The following is a 20,213-nucleotide window of genomic DNA, read 5'->3' on the forward strand; positions in this document are numbered from 1 at the left end:
TGGGGTGTACAGATTATGACTTTAACCTCCAGTGATCTGCAGGTCGAGATGTCTGCACAGAGATAAACTACGAGTAAAGTATGAAACTCCCACAGACAATTACGGAAGCAGAGATTTTATTTTGAGCAAACGTGAGCAAAAATTCTCTCAGCAGGGAGAGAAATTAATTCTCTAAATACTTAAAGGCATTGTCATGCAGCATAAGGAAAACAGAGATGTCCACGTCTTTATAGCATCTTTAGTCTTTATTCCTTCTTTGGTCTTCACCCAGAGAAGAAATACCTCTTCCTGCAGACAGATTCATTTCTCCTCCCATTTCTGCAGACACTGGATATTTAATTACCTATTAATGAACGACCTACCGTAGGATGTCCTAGGAGTTCACTATTGTGGCTCAGGGAAAAAGCGTGAGAGTGTGCAACCGGTTGCAACGAGGATGAGATAAATCAGCCACCACAGCTTTAAACAGACACAGGTTACGATAAGATGGGAGTGGGTTCCTAACGCAACAGGTTGTGCCATGAAACTGTCGCCCAAATTCAGCTCAGCCCTTCTTGAGCCCTGAAACCAAGCAAGGAGCCCCTGGAGCCCTGCCTCAAACCTGTCTGGACGTGGCTGGCCCAGCCCCGATTCCCAGCAGCTGTGGGGATGCGGTGAGGAGGTCAGACGGGTGCAAGCCTTGGGGCAGTGGCTGGATGCTCCCACCCCAACGGGGCTGCAGCCATCCCCATCCACATCCCCATCACCTTTGGGAGATGCTCCAGGTGTCGGCCTGGCTCCACGGGGACGGCGCCGGGGCCAGAGGATAATGCAATGTGCCAGTAAGTCGTGAGTCACCGTGGTCACTTCGAGACAGACGCCCTTGCCACCCGGGATGACAGCCTTTATCCCGAAGGAACAAAGCCCAGGAGAGCCACCAAAAAGCAGCGAGCAGCATCCGTGCCCTCCGTGATACACAGATCCCAGCCTGGTGCTGGGACTCTACAAAAAGGCTTTAAAAAGGCAAATTCTCAAGTCCAGGGTAAAAAAAAAAAAAAAAAAAAAAAAAAAAGTATTTAAGAATAGAAGTTACTGGCTGGCAGCTCCCCCAGGACTGCAATTATAAGAGTGAGCAGTTTTAACTTGAAGCTCCCCGTGACCCAACCCTCAGCTTTAGATAATAATTTTCACTGAGAAGGGGTTGGGACTGCTGAAAATTAATTAAGCCACTAGGAACGATGACTGGGAGAGACGGTGGTGAGGACGTCACAAGTGCTCAGAGGCATCCCAGCTTCGGCAAGGCAGCTCCTACCCCCAGGATGGTTTAAACACGTTTTTGTAACCTGTCCTGGAGACCTGTGAGCACGCCCAGGTGTGTAAAACCTTCACCCATCACTGCCCAGCCGCTGGGAGTGCACACAGAAGCAGGGATGGAGCGTGCCACCAGCCCCGTGGACTCTGACTGCTCATTTATGCATGCAGCTTCAGCAAATTCCCCGCAAAGTCGGCGCTGAAATGCGTGCGGCCGCCTTTCAAAAGCCAGCGGAGTGTCACGCCGGTTTCTCTCGCCACTGCTCATGACCACTCTCCAGCAAACCACGCCAGGCACAGAACCACGCTCCTCACCCCACGACTGCAACAGCAGCTCCTCGCCACGCTCTGCACGGATGTGGATCAGCACCCAGCGGTCGGCCGAGCCTCGGTGCTGTCCGTGGGGTGTATTTGGGGATTATCCTGTGTCATGCTACTTTTAAGGAGGATTTTTGGAGTTGTACAGATTCCCCCACGTCTCCTCCTTTTGCATCCAACCCATGGATGCATTTGGTAAAAAAAAAAAAAAAAACAGAGAAGAGCCCACAGACACTGAGCTGTCTGAAAAGGCTCTGCTTGAAGGCTTTTTGTTGAAAAACACCAGTTCATCAAAACTGAGAAAAATACGGATGTTTTGAGCAAGACGGTGCTATCCCTGGTCAAAGACACAGGGATATGTCAAGCCTCATTCCCCCAAAAAAGGCCCGTGGCTTTCCAGCAACAGCCCACTTCTGCAGGTCTGTGCCCTCCTCTGTCCCAGCCCTGATCTCTGCAGCACCACTCATGATTTCAGACTGCTTTCTCAAGCTCTCCGGGATGCTAGAGGTGGATGGATGGAGCAGAAACACTAGCCCAAACCTCCCAAGCCTGTCCTCCACAACCAGCGTCTGTGTGTGCAGAAGTAGGTCCCTGCTTGGATTTCAAGCTGGGAATGGCCCTAAAAACCAAATCAAAGACAAATTCCCCATGGATTTTGCATGGCAGGAAGGTTAACTCCCCCTCTAGCCCTGCTGACAGCTCTAACGGAGAGCAGCTGGACCCATGGTCATCATTTATCACTGCCCACGTGGTATCCAGCCATATACCAACTTCTAAAGAAGACTCACCAAAAAAAAAAATAATTACAGGCATCTCTTCCTTTCCCCGAATAAAAGCACTCCAAGATTTCAAGTGGAAAAATCACATTTCTCTGCACTAAGCCAGCTGCCTCCAGACCCCGTTCCCAACAGCAATGCGCTCGTGGCACTTGGGCATCCCTGGGGGCTGGAGGACAGGCAGCTACATCCCAGTCCACTCGCACCCTAGGTGTAGGCACACACACAAGCAGGGTGCCGGGGACGGAGGGCAAGCAGAGGACGCGGTTGGCTCTCACCGTGGCCACCAGGAGTACCTTGGTCGGTTGCCTGCACTGGCTGCTTCTGCCGCGGCTGCCGGACCTGGATCCAGACCCACGTCTGGAGCCCGACCCCGGCCGGGATCCTGCGCTCCCACCGCTGCTGTGATCCCACTCTTCCTGGAAACAACAAACAGCAGGCTTTAGTCGAGGGCAGCGCCGTCCTGCACCCACAAAAAACACCACAGCCCCCGTGGCCGCGTGCGCAAGCAGCTGGAGCGACGTGCCCGTGCGCAATGGCCCTGTTTGGGGGTTTCCTGGAGCCCTTTAAAGCCTCTGGATGGAATTTGCTCATACTTGCAGCTTGCAAAGAGCTGGCATTGTGGGAGGCTGCAATGATAAGATTTGGCTCTAGTTATCTAGTGTACACATGGGGAAAAATACTTACCTCCCATAGCTTCATGGCGATTAATTATGCATATTCTGCAACGCTACGTCCCCTAAAACTGCTTATATATCCTTAATCTCCTCACAACCCAAATCAACTCCTCCATTTGCGGCCTTTCAATACTTAAAGGGCTCTCGTAAAAAGGATGGAGAAGGACTCTTTACTGGGCAGAATGGTTTTAAAATGAAAGGGGGGAGATTGGGATTGGATGCTAGGAGGAAATTCTTCCCTCAGAGGGCGGTGAGGCACTGGCACAGGCTGCCAAGAGACTTGGTGCTCACTGGCCTGATGTTACCTGAAAATACTTAACCAAGCAACTCTTTTCGCCTGTTAAGGGCCTCACGTTCTCCTTTCTTCTCTTCACACCTGTCCTGCTGTCAAACACAGCAGGTTTCTTGTTCACTCAGCAACCCTGGGGGCAAACTGAGTCACCCCAAAACCGGAATGACGGACCCGACCTGCCAGCTTACCCAACCACACTGAGGTGCTCGGGGAGAAAGGGCTCTTTGTGTCGGGGTAATTGCTCCTACTGCCTTCCTCAGAGGCTTGCAAAAGACTTTTGAAGTGACCTGCGATGATTAAAACACCCGAAATCACAGAGCAAGGCATATTCGAGCTTTTGGCTTTGAAAATGTGGGAAATGAAAGGGGCAGTCTGTGCTCCTGGTGTGAGAGCTGGCACTTGGTTCTCAGACGTGGTTACCTGAGTGCTGGCACTGCCACCACCACGGCAAGGCCACCTCGGCCTTTAGCAGGCAGCAGGACCCACTGCACGTGAATTTATCTTTTTTTTTGGGTCACTGATCCCGGAGGATCGACCCAAGGTGAGGGACGGGAGGCAAAATTCATCCCATTTCTGCACTGCCCCACTGCACGTTCTCCAGCCTCGAGCACAGCAAGCCCCAGGCAAGCTCAAACATCTTCTGGTTGCTGCAGCCTACAAGCAGTATCAGCTCTGAAACAAGGAGGTCAGCTCGTTTTTGGGTAGCATTTAGATGAATATTAATAAATTGTGGTTCTTCCCACAAGACGTTGCCCTAGTGGCAGAAGGCACCTTTCCTCCCCAGCACAATTTGGCAATCCAGACATCCCGAAGGCTGAGGAACACCGAGTGACACGAAGTTAAGGGAGTTGTTAAATTGGCATGGAGGTGGAAAAAAATAATAAAAATCTATCAGCGTGAGCTGAGAGACACAGGGAGGTGGCCACTTTGGGAACTTCTGGGAACAAGCAAGCCTTGCAGGCATCCTGAGAAGTGAGAATAATTCGAATTTGACACAGGAAAAATACATAACACTAGCTGAAAAGGCAGCTGGGAGAGATAACTCTTCACCACCCAGCAGTTCAAAGGCTTAGCTACCAGTTTACTCTACCCTACACACTGAGCATCTTGCTCATCTACATCTGAAAAATGTCTGTGCCAAGTGCCACCATGGGAGCAAGCCAGCACACGCACCCTCCACTTTAAAAGAAACGCTGAAAATAAGCACTGCCGTTTGGTTGTATTTACCCAACTTTTGGTCATGGTTGCCTGAAGCTATGCAAATGGCAGAAATGTGGCTGGCCACAATAAAACCCCAGGGAGAAACAGGGAGATTGGTGCCATCGTGCACCGACGTCTGAAGGCACCAGACAAACCAGCAGAAACGTCACGAAGTAATTGGGTAAAATCGTGGATATTGCTCTTACTGAATGAGTTTGTCTCCTGGCTCCAACCCATGGCCTGGGGCCCTTCCCTGTTCACAATTCCCCATCTTCTGTGCTTTCTGCCCTCCTTTATCCATCCCTCTTAACATTTACATTTAAAAACAAACTATTTTAAAATAAAATCTGGACCCCTGGGAAATTTCAGCAGCTTTTACTGCAGACAGTCTGATCGAGTGCAGCCTAAACACATCGTGTTCAAACTCACCGGCACAGCCCAGACCAGGGCTTTACCTGACTTTCTGACTAATCGCCCAAGCTGAACAGCTCTCTGCTGCTACCAAAGCAAGAGCTCCTCCACCAGCACCTCTCCTGGGCACTTCCAGCAGCTTTGTGTCCTCCAGTAAAGCCTTGTGCTGAAATTAGCCCTCTCCACAGACTTTTCTGTGCGAACAGCGAGGCACCAAACCTCACAGGTGATGCTGGAGGAGCATGCAGGTAAAGATCTTTCCTTAAAAACCAACCACGGAGCAGCCAAAGCCCTCCTCCAGCATCACCAGGCACAGCAAAACCCTCCTGCTGTGCGCGGAGATGCCGCAGTGTCACCCTCCAGCCAGCAGCACGGCCACCCACTTGTGTCCCATGCATTTTTGTTAAGCTCACAGCAAGGTGCACGAATAAATTTGCCTGATAAAACCTCAAAAAATGGCTGTAATGGCACAGAACTCCTTCCCTTGTCTGTGCCTCTTGCCAATCCAATTCTCCCACATCCAGCCCCATTACTTCTTGCTACGCATCCCCAAAGACCAAGACTCTCCTCGCCTCTTCCCACACCCCAAAGGCCCCTGAGTTCTTGCTCCCAGATTTTCCCCAGGCCCCAGCTACCTTTCTAGGTCCACACTCACCACCAGGAGAGGGGACCTCTGCAAGCTCTGGGGCCTGGAGGCAAACATCACCCCTCCAGAGCGTGATTCCCAGCGGCTGCTCTCATCCATGCAAATCCCTCTGGCCAAGCTCTGCACCCCCTTGGGAACAGCGAGGCTTCTGCACATCAGCACCACCAGACACCCTCCTTCGGAAGCTAGCTGTCAAATCCAACATTTACATTTTAATTAGCAATAATCATATGTTTCACTTACACTGCAATTTTCACCTTTGCAGCTCTTTGAGGCATGAACTAATTAATCCTGATCCTTCTGCCAGCTCAAGACTTATTTCTTCCTGGTGCTTCAGCGTGAGTTTGAAAATCTCATTTGCAGAAAAAAAAAAAAGAAAAAAAAAAGGAGGGGGGGAGTAGCTTTGCTTGATGAGCAGGCAATAAATGGAAACACAGCAACTGCCCATGTGGAGATAAGGACGGGCAAAGTTCGCTCTGCCGGCAATGCCGCAAGCTGTAAGTGGCCTGAAGAAAACAGTGCATTCCTGGAGGGATTCCTGGTCCAATTTACACAAAATTCCTCTCATTTGATGCACAGCACTCTCAGGCTAAGGTAGGCCAGAGGAAAGGGACTTTTTGTGACACAAGTGCCTCAAGTTCCAGGTCTGAGATGCCACTGAGATTGCGCTAAAGCTAAGTCTTTGAATTTATAGGAGGCAGAATTTTGTCTGCAGACTCCAAGTGTTTCAGGCAACATCTCCCTGCTCTTCTAGACCTATTCAGGAACATCTGTTCCAGTTTTTCTACAGGAAAAAGAAGTATTTATAACAGAAATAATCATTTTAATAATTTTAAACATAGGTTTTAAGAAAAAAAGTTATAAAATATACTGCAAATCTTCTAGTTGGAATGGATTTCTATCTTTATTCTAAATGCATTGCATTGAGACAAACACAAAACAAAAACAAACAAACAAAAAAGAACAGAAATTTCACCCTTATAAAAATACCACACAGAAAAAAAAACAACCGCATACAAAAGAACAAGCAGATATACCAACAGAGATAAGGAAATAATTCGGCTTCCAAGGAATTTGTGTCTTGAGGTGGAATGTCTCTCGACTGCTTGATGTGTGATAAGGGGGTGCTGGGGGCACTGGCCACACAGCCACAATCCTGCCCTCTGCAGAACAGCTGAGCTGGCAGAGCCAGAGATCTAAACAGGGACCTCAGCACAGGCACTTCTGAAGCTCAATCCCCCAAATCCAGGCTCCCAAGCACACTGCAGCTGCAGCCTCTCCCCCAGGAAGCCCTGTGCTGGTGAAAAAACATGAGTGTCCTCTGCTTCCTCAGGGTGCCTGCAGCCAACAGAGCTTCAAGGAGGAGCTGAGGGACACAGCAGCACCTCTGTGCCCGCAGGTACCCAGGGATGGGAAGCATCACATCATGCACTCAACCTCAAACATCTGTTTTTTTTGAAGCAGGTTAAAGCTGGTGCATAACTGAAACAAAAATCCAGCAGAAAAAAAAAAAAAACAGCCCCAGGTCTGGGCAGCCTCCCACAGAGAAGCTGCTGGGTGCCTGCAGCAGGATCACTTGTGCCAGCACAAGGTGTCCAAGCATCAGAAAATAGCATTTTGCTTTGCAAGTCTCTGGCATATGATGATGAGCCATGGGGCCAGATCCAGCCAGTGCTCGGTACACCACAGCTCCGGTACTGTGTGCTTCTCCATCAGCAGCTCTGGCTCTGTCTCCTCATCCCCCAGGTACGTGTCCACCTTCCCTCATCCTCCCCAGCTATGGTCCCTGCTCGCTGCTCTGGTGAGGGCACAGCAAGACACTTGGCACCACTCAGAGCTCTTCTCCAAGCAGGAAAAGTAAGATTTTACCTATACTTGTGCCACAGTCCCACCATCCCTGAGGACACAGACCTGCACAGCACAAGCACAGAGGGAAAGCTGGCTGTCCTCTCCTCCTGCTCTGCCCATTCGACACAAACGGTGGCTCAGGGTGATGAGATGTCCTCCAACCCAAGCCACTGGTGACAGCAGACCTTGAGGATGCCCCAGCCTGCAGCGGGATGCTGATGGCCTGAACTGAACAGCACCATGGGCCAGATGCTGAACCTCAGGGATTTCTGGCTTACTCTCCTCCCTTCTTTCTCCACACACCACAAACGCACTGCCATGACACAAATGTTCTGGACAATGAATATCATCCTTAAAGCAGCCATTGAGCTCATACAGATGAAAAGTGGAACCAGTCTGCCAAGAGAAACACCATAAAATATAGGAAGCGACAGAGCAAAGGTCCATCTAGCCTTGTATCTTGTGTCCACCAGCAGTCAGCTGCAGATGGGAATGGAAAGCACACGCACCCAAAGGTCACGGTGACCTCTCCCTCCCATATATTCAGTATATTCATGTCCCAGATGAACATGGATGTTGCAAACCCTGGAGAGCATGGGGAGCATAAATCAAACACCACATGGCTGCTCCTTTTTAGAGGGTGCTGCTGACTCACAAGGCAGATCCCAAACACAAATCCCAGCGAAAGCTACACCTGTACATCAGCTAAACGATTTAATTCCTTTCTCAGCAGCCCTCTTCTCGGGCCAGATCTGAGCAGGGCTGTGCTGGCCGTACAGAGGGAGTGTCACAGCAGCCACAGAAAGAAATCCATTACGAGACGGGTTTTCTCAGGGCTGCTCTTTGATCACACGCCGGTCACCTCACTACTTGGAGATTTAATTTATTTTTCTGTGAGGCAGGGCTACAACAACCTGTTTTTTTTGCTGGCACAGCCCCAAAGTCACTCCCTGCCTTTTGCTTTCTCTTTCTCTGCTGGAAGTGAGACAACGACAACTGCTGTGTCTCAGCAGATCCTCAGCAGGGCAGCCACAACCAAATCCTGTGGGAAAGCCAAGTCAAAGGCCAAAAACACACCAGAAAATCAAATGTTGGTCCTCACTCTACCTGAGGATGACCGGCATGGAATAGCTAGCCACAACGCTAGCCTCCTACCTGCCGAAACAAGGCAACGACATGCACATTTCACCACCTGTAATACGCAGCATTTGGCACCCTAACAGCCTTTCTAGCGTGACTTATACAGTTGGAGGCCAAAAGCTCATTACCAGAGGGGGCTTTGAGGTTCAGGTGGGCCACACAGAGTAACCTATGGGTTTTAAGGGGACCTGCTACAATCCCACACAGCACAGCAGTCAGACACCTCCCCTGTGCAGGCAGCTGAGATGTCCTCTGCCTCCAGCTCGAGCTCACACAGCACGAGGCCTGTCCCAGGAGGACACCAGCACCTGAGTCACGGAGACCGAGGTCTCACCAGAGATTAGCTTTGATCTCGTGGAGGTGTGGGAACTTCTCAGGCTTTTATTAGCAAGGCTTGGGTACAGATATCTGCCTTCTGCTTGGTGACAACGGGGGACAGCCGCCGGGCCTTGCCAGGAAGGGGTTTCGGCCTTCCCTCTCCCTCTGCCTGGAGAAGTGGGACAAATCCTCATAAACTCTGGTTTTTGTCAGTGCCCTTTCCACGAGAGGAGCCTGGGATGGGGCTGCTGCCAGGTCTTTCATGTCTGACAGCCCTGCTGGATCCCTCAGTGCATACCATACCGGCAGCCTCTCGCTCGATGCATTGCTCCCAGAAATGTATCAACGTTCCCTGCTTGCCCCACAAGGGGAACGCAAGTAGAGTTATTTATATAAAATCCTCCCACTAGGTCTTTTTAGGAAAAAAAATCCCAAACATGAAAAGATTTGAAATGCTTCCATTATCTAAGCCTCCTTTGCTTATAGGGGCAACGCGGAGCGCAGACAGGATCCGACACACACCATTTCTCACCCCACAGGCTGAAGGACACAGGGGGGATCCCAAGCCCCCAGATGCAGCAGGGCTTAGTGTTCACAGCAGGGAGCGAGGAGAATTAGGGATAAACACAATGAAATTATGAGACTGGGCTTTTCTCAGCACGCCAAGAGTTCCCAAAACGTACGCCACGAGGTCCTGTGTGAGCATAACATCCACAGTGTGATCCTTTCCCCCTCATGGACTGCCCAAAGGACAGGAATTACCCGAATTAAAGGTTTATGTGGAAATTTTCACCATTTCTAAGCAACTGCAGGGTGCTGGCCTGGGGGCACTGACCCCGATCGTCTCACAGCTGCTAATAGCAGCTGCCTCAGCTAGCAGTGTGAGAACAGGACATGTGTGGGGTGGTCTTTCCCAGAGATACCCGAGAACCTCAGGAAAAAATAAAATTAAAAAAAAAAATAGGAATATCCTGTACTGCAGGCCGCATCAAGACACCTTATTATTACCCTTCAACAGGCGCATTGCCCACAGAGTGCTCTCAGCCCCCCGTTGAACCCACTTGTACAACATCCTATGGATGCTTATATATACACACACACACTATAAACATGTACAAATGTTTATAGAAATACACAGCACACCCATACACTGCTGGGGGAGGGAGGAATCTCCCTTTCACTTGCCTTAACCTCGCTAGATGCTGGAGACAGCAGCTTCAAAGGCCCCAGGTACTTGGGATGCAGAGGGGGATTCCAGGCATCGGCTCCCCTTTAACCTTTGGGAAGCCAATTACTTTTGAAAATGTGGTCCTGGACTTACTCTGCCTTAGCTGAAAGGGAACCAACTGCTGAATACATTTCCAGGACTAACCTGGATTTCTGAACAAATGCCCTTTCCAATCGCCAGGGTAGAACAGCGCGAGGTACATCGCGGTCACCAGCATATAACACATATTTTCCACTGTAGCTGAAGCCTCCAGGAATCTCTCATCCAAGTATTTTTCAGCTAAAACTGGAGCCTATTGCACAACGCACAATACAAAAATCCCAGCTGGAAATTAAATATGAAAATCGAGAATTCTGTTTTCCAAGAAAAACTCTCAAAATCCATAAAAAATAGCAATGAAAAAAAAAAGGTAACAACATCCCTCGGGAAATAATTAGTAAGCTTTTTTCCCTAGCAGGTTGGAAGAGTGAGTGATAATTTACATGCTAGACAAACACCTTATTAAGGTGTTGGTTTTTTTTTTCTTCCTCCAATGTTTAAAGCTACCAGTGAAAAATCCACAGCCAGAAAGAGTAATAAACTGAACTGAATTCTCACCAGCAGCGTTTCACTTGTATATCACTAACAGAAAGAGAAATGTTGCCTGGACAGAAGAACAATAGCTTGCAGCTCCTCTTTGGTGCCAAGGAAAATTTGTTACTCGCTGTTAAAGGAAGCCCAGCATGGAGAGAGATAATTATTAGCTCTGCTGCAGGCTGGGAGAGTGCCCAAACGCAGGGAAAACAGATCAGGAAGCAGAGCTTGGGCATATGTGGATGTTATTTGTATATACAAAACAAGCTCTGCGTCGGAGTGGATCAAAAGGCTTTAACGCCCAGGGAAAAAAAATAAAAATAAAAACAGAGGGGAGAACAAAAGGTAGCAAGGCAGAAGGCTGCTGACGGATACACCGCTTGTGCCGGCAGAGCAACGCAGCGCACAGGGAGCCCTGCTGGCTCGGGATGCCATCCTCTGACGTTCCTCGTGGGGAAAAACCCAGCCCTGCCGACATCCCTGGGAGGCTTGGAGGTGGCGGTGAGCCTCCCACCTGAATCCCAAGCAGCTGGCCGTGCTGGCACACGGTGGTGATGGAGGGGAGGGAGCCTCGCCGAGGCTCTGCTCTGCTGCGGTGCGTTTCGGCTATCAGAGCTGCAAGAAATCGAATCCACCATCATGACTGCCAGCTTCAGAGGCTCTGCTGAAGTGGCATCTGCATACAGTACCCACTTCTTTTGCAGTAAGGTCTTCCTGACTTGTCTTTGGTACGTGCAGATGTTTGTAGGCAGTAGGATGGCAAGCAGGGCAAGAGCACCAAAATCTCTCCAAAATGAGATTTTAGATGGGATGAGTTACCTCGCCCTTCCCTTCCTCCTTCCCACCAGCTCTCCCTGCCCTCTCTCTGCCCCTCACCTTCCTCACCCTCAATGGAAGAGGATTTTTTAGCTTTGTCCCAGTCCCTTGGTGCTTTCCCTGCTGCGGGAAGAGCCCCAGGGCCAGACCCCCTTCCTGCAGCTGACACTGCTGGAGGATCACCCCTAAAATATGAGGATATATTTAGGAGCTGAGCAGGTAGGCCTTATCTCACGGGGTTTTGCACTCCTTGCTTGTTTTGTGCCATGCTGTAGATTAAATTCCTGGTTGATACACTTCACTGAGGTACATGTGATCACCAAAACCAACTTACACCCAGCTTCCACTAGGGCTACCAACACAACGCAGGCTCTCAGGATTTGGGGATTTGTTCCTCTTTCCACCTCACCCTCCCAGTGACGTGATCCTCTTCCCTGCACCACCACCCCGTGTGCAGTGAACATCCCGGCAGACACATAACCAAGAAACACAGCTCCACAGCACTCCCTGATCAGCAACATCTCTGCTTCCAGCTCAGCCTCCCTGCTCTACACGGCTCCCTCGTACAGGTGTGATGAGGAGCTCTTCAGAAACAGATGGCACATCCCAATTTATTACAGAGAAAGATGTTTTTTGATGGAGCATCTATCAGCATGTTGGAAAGCTGCTCATCTCCTGTGGCTTTTGTAGGAGGGGGCTTTTGGAAGCAGACCCGAGGGATGAAGTCTCTCACTGCTTGCCTACATCCACCTGCAGCTCCCGAAGGGCAAGAAGCCGAGTGCTCCCCCGGGATGTGCTGGGGAGAAGCCCACTCCCCATGCCCCAGGCAGTGCTCCTGGCTGGGAGCTCCGGACCCCAGCACCCAAAACCTGTAGCAGTGATCAGCAGAGGCTGGGTGGCACACAACCACACACACACACACACAAAGGGGTGCACGAAAGCCCAAGGATGAACGTGCAGCCACGTCCCAGCCACGACATCCCAAAATGCTGTTCCTGAAGTGTACAAAAACAGACTCTCCAGGCTTGGTTTCCACCAAGCCCACTGTCCTCTAAGCCCTCCAAGAGGGGGAACCGCCGTGATGCCGAGCTGGCAGCACAGGAGACACAGTAGGAGGAGAGAGGCAATGCCTGGGGAGGAAGAGCTAAACACAGCCCTACCTGATTGTGTTCGTGAGACGACGAGCCCTTCCCTCTGGATGGGGAACAGCTGCCATCAAGCTGCTCACTACAATCCGCCGTCCACTGTAAAAGGGATAGAAAGGCATTGTGTAAAATAATAGCCGGGCAGGGGAAACTGCTGTGTCAGCCCACAGCACGCAGCAAACACCGCCCGGGCCAAGGGCATCACCGCACGCCTGCGGGTAAGCCGTGTTTTTAGCAGGGACTGTTGGCAAAAGGCAGCAGGGCTCGTGCCCCTGGCTCTGCCGGGACATGGAGCAGCCCCAGCCTTCCCTCTGCAGCACCATCTCTTTTTTTTTTTTTTTTCCAGAGAAACAGGGCTCTTTTTTTACACGAGGGATGCTGATCTCAAAAAGCTTTGGCTGGGAAACGCTCCACCCGCGGGTGGCGAACAGAGGAAAGATTCACGAACAATAGCAGGAAGCTCCCGGAGAAGCTGTCACCACCGAAAGCTGCGAGAGCCATCCCTGCACACCAGCCATGGTGCCGCGGGCAGCTGAAGGGTGCTCTGCACGAAAAACACCCCCTGATTTTCCCTGCAGGCTCCAAACTCGGCGGCTCGGGGCCAGCGCAGCCAGCCTGCCTCAGCTGCACCTTTACAGATCATGGGGGGGATAAAAAAGTGATGTTTTTATTTCAAAATGAGACAAAACATTGCTGCAGGTTCAGCCAAAATGTTACACATCACAGCTGCAGCAATGCATCAAAATGTTTCAGTTTGGGACCATTTGATACCCACTCCACAAGGAAAAAGATACTGTTTAATCCTAAAATCATTTTGATTTTTCTGCCACAGCTGAGACTGAACTTTTTTGACCACTCCCATTTCTGAGGTCTTTCATCCTGGGACTGTCACCGCGCGGGTGCCCTCATACCATGGAAAATAACAATAATAAAATAAAAGTTTACATCCAAACAGCAGAAACAGCAACCAACCGAGAGCTTCCTGGCAGGCAGGGATGAAGCCGTAGAACGGGACAAGGAGTCCAAAAGCCACGTAAAGCAATCCCTGTGCTGGGATCACTATACCTTGCCCTCGGTGGGCTGTTATAACCCACCTCTGCCTCGCACCACCCCTTTCACAGGCTGCTTTCCTAACGTGCAGCTCCTGTTGGCACGCCGGAGCCTTCTGCTGGGCTCTCTGGGCGCAGGGAGCAGCTATTTGGGATGCAGCACCAGATGCATCCCCTCTCCAGCAGAGAAAACATTACTGCGGCCACGAGGAAGCACTTTGGAGAGATTGAGGAACTTGCCCCAAGTTAAAGATTAAGTCACCGGCCCAGCCTTGCAGTGAAAACAATTTTCTTGGTCTCAGTCCAGCGCCTCGGCCATAAAGCCATCCTTTCTGCTCTGGCTCTGGCTGAGAGGGAGCCTGCTGCCCTCAGTCAGCCTGGAAAACCCGTGCAGCCTGCACCAGCTCCACGCAGTGACTCCAGCAAGGGGCAGGATACCTGCCTGTTTATGGCTGGCTCTGATAAGGAGCAATCAGGAAGAGAACAGCAGAAATAAATGACCCCAGATCACTTCTTAACGCAGGTCTGGGGTAGGAGGCAGGTGGGACAGCGAGCACCTTTTGGAGACAAGGGGTAAATCCTTCTTAGTCCGTCCCTGAAAGCACGACTTGGTAAAAGCAGGATACATCTAGAAACTCAGCCTCGCTTCTTGTCCCATGTGCAGCCCTGAGTAATGCAAAATACTGCACTTCCCTGGTGAGTCACACTGAAATCATATTTCCACGTAGGGACCCGCAGTCTGAGGTACAACCACATCGCGCTGCTTAACTTGAGACGCCTTTAAAAGCAGCATAATTAAAAGAGTCAGTGCTCAAGTCTTCTGTTACTATTTTTCTTTTGAAATAAAATCTGATCATCCCTCGAGGCAGTATCCCTAAAATTGACATTAAAAACAAACAAACAAACAAACATATAAAAAATACACAAGGAAAGAGCAGCGTCTTTCACGCAGGCAGGCCATGGAGAAGAGTCCCCATTTCCCACAAACGCAGGATGGATTTGGTTGTGGCAGCCAGGGGTCCACATCTGAATGTAAAAACTGTAAGTGTAAAAACTGTAAGCCCTGACCAGAATTAGCAGCTTTTGTCTTGAGGACGCAGAGGGGGACGCAGGCTCCAGGGCAGAGGTCTGGGCAGACCAAACCCCATTTTCCAACCATGCTCCCATCTCACGCTCAGCCTGGGTGACAGCTTTTAAGTGAGTTCCCGATTTCATTTACCTTTTCCTTTATAGGGAAGGGCAAATCAGGATGAGAATTTCCCTCCTGCTCAGAGTTAAGCCTCCTCTGAATTGCAAAGTGGTTATAAAACTTTGACTATTAATTTATTTCTAATTCAATAGGGTTTCCCAACTTGACACGTCAAATGAAGCAGCACTTGCCTGTTTGACCTGATACCCCTGCAAAGCATCACTTCAAATGCAGCCATTTTCCAGCCCGGGGTTACAAAAAAAACGCACCATTGAAGTGCTCGGGATCACTCGATTTTTAAATGCATTTTCCCCACTTGTAATGTCTTTGATCGTCAATTCGCAAAAGACCTCTCTTCAGCAAAACCTATTCTTTAGAAGCTTCCTTTTGCTGGTGATTTCTACGTTATACTAATACATAAAAGCAATCCCACAGCAAGCCTGGCTTAGGAAGGGGTGCCCTGGCCCCCCTACACCAGTTCTGGAGGTTTAATTTCTCCTCGTATGGGAGATAAAAAGCCAATTTTTGAAGTTTTTTTTTTTTTTTTTTTTTTTTTTTCTCCTATGACATCACCAAAACCTCACCTCCCTTAAGCAATCGCTCTCTTTGCTGGGTATTTGCACCCTCTGCAGCAGGGCAGTTTGCTTCTCTGACCCAACACTCACAAAGCAAGCAAACAGGTACCTGTACCCATTAAAACATGCAGTGGTGTTAGGGGGCACAGGGGGATTTTGATGCCTTTAGCATCTCCATCTCTTCACTGGCATCCCTGTGCACATGGAGAGAAGCAGCACGGGCACGTAGGGCTGTGGGAACACTTCTCAGTATCTGGATACTCCCCTTGCTGGGTCTCTGCAGCTCTTCCTAAAGCTGGTGGGATTTTTTTGGGTGAAGAAGTGCGTTGTTTGGGGCAGACCCCACCAGCATATACCCGCTCCCAGGGGACAGCACAGAGGTGCCACCCAAACAGCACCCAGGCACGTGCACCCTGCCAGCCCCCACGTGCAGGGCAGCCTCTCACCAGCATCCTTCACTTGACACAGCAACCCTGGAGAAGCCAAAAATCCTCAAGGCACACCCCGAAACAACATTATGACAAATACAAGCAGAGCTGGGGGGCCTTCTAGCTGCCCCAAACCCATCATTTCACTGCGTTTCTGCGCTCGGAAAGCTGCTCTGGCATCACCCAGCCCCGCAGCCCCCCTCAGCCTGTGCTCCCCACCCACCTGCGAGATGTTGGACTGGGTCTTCTCGCTCTCGCCGTCCCCTTCTGTCTTGTCAGTGAGCAGCCCCTGCACCTGGTACTCCAGCACGTAGCTGTCGATGAAGCGCTCCAGCTCCTCGATCTCCTGCGAGCGGCTGCTCCCCGCCTCCGAGGAGGCCGACGCCACCGACGAGTTCTCCATCACTGCAGCTGGGACAGCGGGAACTGGGGGGGCCTGGGGAGGGAAAAGGATGGAAATTGAGTCCTCGGCCAGCTGCTGAGCCGTGCCTGCCTCTCCCACAGGCACAGATGCCCTTTTTTTCCTTTGCAAGCATTTTTCGCGCACCGTCTCCGAGGGACCCCCTTGGCAGTACCGCATGGGGAGGTTCACGGTACAGCCTCCCAGAGCCACCACGTGCAGCAGGACACATGAACACCAGCAGGACACACAGACGCCAGCAGGACACACGGACACTAGCAGACCTGCTCCAGCACCCCAGCTCATCCTGCAGGGTCACGCTCCGAGGCTCAGCACGTCCCCGAGCCCATCGTGTGATCCTTCACCTAAGGGCCACGACAACATTTTCCTGTCCTCCTCACCACCAAAGCGGCCCGGCGAGGAGGTTTGGATGTGGAGGTGAGACAGCGACCACACCAGAAGCTATTTTTACAGCCTCAGCTGGTTAAAAATGCATTAGAAAGAGGGAAAACATCCTGCAGAGCTCCACAGCATGCTCTGCACCAGCCGGCTGGCTGGCAGCCCTGTGCCCCCACAGGGACAGCATCGCCCCGGGGATGCTCTGCCTCCGCAGGGACGCTGCTCTGTAGGGTGCACAGGGACCTCGGGGCTTGTGCCTGCCCCTGTGGCTGATGCCAGGGGACCAGCAGGTAGCCCAGCCAGGATGCAGGCCTTCAGAGTGGCAGCATCGCGGATCGCCATGTGCTCTCCGTGCAGATTTTGAATGTGTTCTCGCTGGATAGAGTCAAAATAGGAACAAAAGGAGGAAAAGGCTGTGCAAAATACAAAAAATGCAGGTGCCAAATTAAACCACTGGCTCTCAGGGCTTGGTTCAGCTGCCTAACTGTCCTGACAGCTGCCCATCCCTCCAGCTCCAGCTCCAGGAGCACAGCCCTCTCCTAAAAGCGCACGTGCAGACTTCTGCTGGCACAGTAAGAAGCCATTACCCAAGGGCTCACGTTACAAACCCTACTGGGAGAGTAGGACAGTCTCGTTCAGGGCACAGATCACCAAGGAATTAGGAGCTGTGCTGCAAAACAACATCAGAGCCCTGCAAAACAAAATCAGAACACCTCTCCAAAGCCAACACGTGCGAACGGATGCGCCCCTGCGTACTCGTATGCCTCTGCAGGAGACACCAAGGACTGAGCTCAAGCCCTTTTGCCTCCTCTGATCCACAGAGGAAATTGAAAATTTCAGCAGAAGATCCTGCAGCTGTCCCTCAGGCAGTGAGTGAGGACGTCAGGAGCCCAGCAGCTGGCACCCAGACCGATTGAAGGGCGTGCATCTGCTGAAGAGAAGCTGCTGAAACCCCAAACGTGGCATCACCTGTAAGGGCAGCTCGGAGGGCACTGACGTGGTCGCCACGTGTGCCTGCCCTGTGCATCCGTCCCAGAATATTGATCTGCTTGGAAAGCCTGCCAGCGCTGCCTTCAGACAACAGGCCACCTCCTTCACGATGCCAAAAAACACTGGATTTTGTGCATGCACGCTGCGTGGAGGACCAGCACGGCTGCAGGATGAACCCGGGGAGGTCCCCCCCAGGCACTGACCCCGGTGGGAGCTGCAGGCTCCTCGTTAATCACACGGCAGCTCCGCGCCCCCCCAGCCTCCGGGGAGCCTCGGCAAATTAAAAACGGAAGCAGCACACGGGGAGGGCTGGCAATTAGTGGAGATCACTCGCTACAGCTGCGAAATAAACATGACATCTCCTGGAAAGGCAAACACGTTTCGCTCCCCCAAAACACCCCAGCCCCGGGAGCAGGCTCCGGGCATCCTGGATGGCAGGCGGTCAAACGCCAGCAAGAGCCACAGGGGAGCACAGCCCCAATTTCCCCGACTCAGGAAGGCAGGTGGCCACGCCGAAGGACCATCAAAGAAGGGCTGTCAGAATTAAGTATTTTGCACTTGACCCAAAACCTGGGGAACTTGCTGCACGATGGGGCCAGGAGGAGCCTGGCAGCGGGCTCTGCGCCACGAGCGCATCGATGCAGCCCTGCAGCAGCCAGAGGAGGGGATCCACACAAAGGGAGCCTCCCAACAGCCTCTTTTGGGAGTAGCATTTATTTTTATTTTTATTTTGCATTTTGAACAAATGCAAAATTGCATCGACCAGCTGCCAGCTACTTCTTGTGCAACTGCAATGTGTTTGCACATGGCTTTGAGCATCCAGGGAACAAACGTCTTCCCATTTCTGTGGCTGAATGCCCCGCGCACACCTTAAAGAAACCACCAGGCTTTTGCACCTGGGATGGGAGATGGGAAGGGGTGTGTTTGCCCGTGAACCAAGCAGGATTTAGGGCCAGAGTCTGGCAGCAAGGCTCGTGCTCCTCCCTCCCTGCGGGTGGCGGGGTGAGGACACAGAGATTTCATCCCTCGCCCTCCCCTGCTCCAGGAACCGGTATTTACAGCCTGGTTGGAGAGGAGTGTAAAATTACCCAGCAAAATTTGAGTGAGTCACATGCCATCCGGAAGGGAAGAAGAAAAATCTGTTCCCAGCTCGTGCAATTTCCAGCTCCCGAACTCTTTCTCATCTGTCACTTCGGAACAATTGCGGCTTCATTTGGAAGCTGCTGAGAACGAGCAGTTCTGGCCTAAGGATTTCGTCTGCTCAAGGAATTATTCCCAAATGTGCCCAGACTGTCAAAAAGGCTCATTATGTAGATCAATATCACACATTAGCTCCCGAACAAAATCATGTGGCATGTTAAGAAGGCAAAAAAAAAAAAAAATAGAAAAATTAAAAAAATAAGAAGAGCCCCAGAGAGCACAGAGCCCCGGCGGAAGGCATGCTTCTCACCCCTTAGCTAATTAGTGCCAATTATCAAGTGGAAAGTGCCAATGATTAAATAGGAAGTGCTAAAGACATTGTCTAGCCCTGAGCTGGAAGCACAGGTGACCACAGCACGTCCTGGAGGGCACGGCAGTGCCTGGAGGTGGCCGTGCACGGGGAAGGGGATGGGGATCACTAGTTTGGAGAGGGGCTCAGCCAGCAGGGCCCCAGCACGGCCTGTCCCCAGGGCCACAGCAGCAAGAGAGGGCTTTTTGCCTTTTTTTTGGGGTGATGCTGGAGGGCAGGGAGCCAAGGGAAGGTCTTACTGGGTCGCTGCCCTGGGGTGCTCCTCCACGTACCCAGCAGCGCTTTGCGCATTTGCAACAGAAGAGACGGATGGAGAGGGAGTGGGTTTGGGCAAAGTCACCAAGTGCACCAAACAAGCCCAAATCTCGTATTTGAGACACTGCTGGGTCTCTAGCAGAAATCTCCAAAGACGAGTCATTTTCAGGACCACTGTCTCCCTAAAGGAAAGCAGAGCTCAGCAGTGGAAGTGCCCCGTGTTTATGGTGATGAGTTATCCCCTACGCTGGGTTTAGGATCATCCCTGCACACAGAGCTCTCCAGAGCAGGTGTCCAGGCACTGGCAGCAAAGAGAGTTGGCCAGTCTCTCCCAGTTATCGTGTAACTGGCCTCCCCACTTCCACCAGAGATGCACCAGTACTCCCCAAAACGTGCCCAGGTGAGGGCTGTTTGGCCGCCATCCTCAGGAAGCCTCTTCACGCAGGGCTTTTTTCTGCTGGTGTTACGGATTTCTGGGCTTTGCCGAATTCCAGCAAGTGCAAGATGAACGTGCTGGGCAAAGCAAAACCAAAATCACAGGTTCACAGAGGGGCTGCTGCTGGTTCCTGCGAGCACTGGCTCCCCACGAGCCATTCTGGAGCTCAGATGGAGCTTGTAGGAACCCCCTTGGGATGGGAGGCAGCTGGCTCGATCTGCCCCAGATCACCATTTCTCCTAATGGCAGGACAGCACAGAGCCCACAGCCCAGATGCACGGGACATGGATCACGTTGCTGGTTG

General features: G+C 51.5%; 1 protein-coding gene across 5 annotated transcripts in view; it reads right to left on the reverse strand.

Moving 5' to 3' along the window:
• The window catches only part of CTIF (cap binding complex dependent translation initiation factor), a 119,868-nt gene that overhangs the window by 80,344 nt on the left and 19,311 nt on the right, over positions 1-20,213 (reverse strand). For 3 of the 5 annotated variants that reach the window (XM_032206247.1, XM_032206248.1, XM_032206246.1), the window contains exons 2-4: positions 16,143-16,355; positions 12,694-12,777; positions 2,681-2,803 (exon numbers count right to left, since the gene is read on the reverse strand). In XM_032206247.1, coding sequence (XP_032062138.1) covers positions 2,681-2,803; positions 12,694-12,777; positions 16,143-16,322 — 387 coding nt within the window. In that variant the 5' untranslated portion in view covers positions 16,323-16,355. The remainder of the gene's footprint in view (positions 1-2,680; positions 2,804-12,693; positions 12,778-16,142; positions 16,356-20,213) is intronic. The other 2 variants (XM_032206249.1, XM_032206250.1) reach the window with 2 other exon arrangements.

This window comes from Aythya fuligula, chromosome Z, assembly GCF_009819795.1.
Source record: "Aythya fuligula isolate bAytFul2 chromosome Z, bAytFul2.pri, whole genome shotgun sequence".
NCBI lineage: Eukaryota > Metazoa > Chordata > Aves > Anseriformes > Anatidae > Aythya > Aythya fuligula.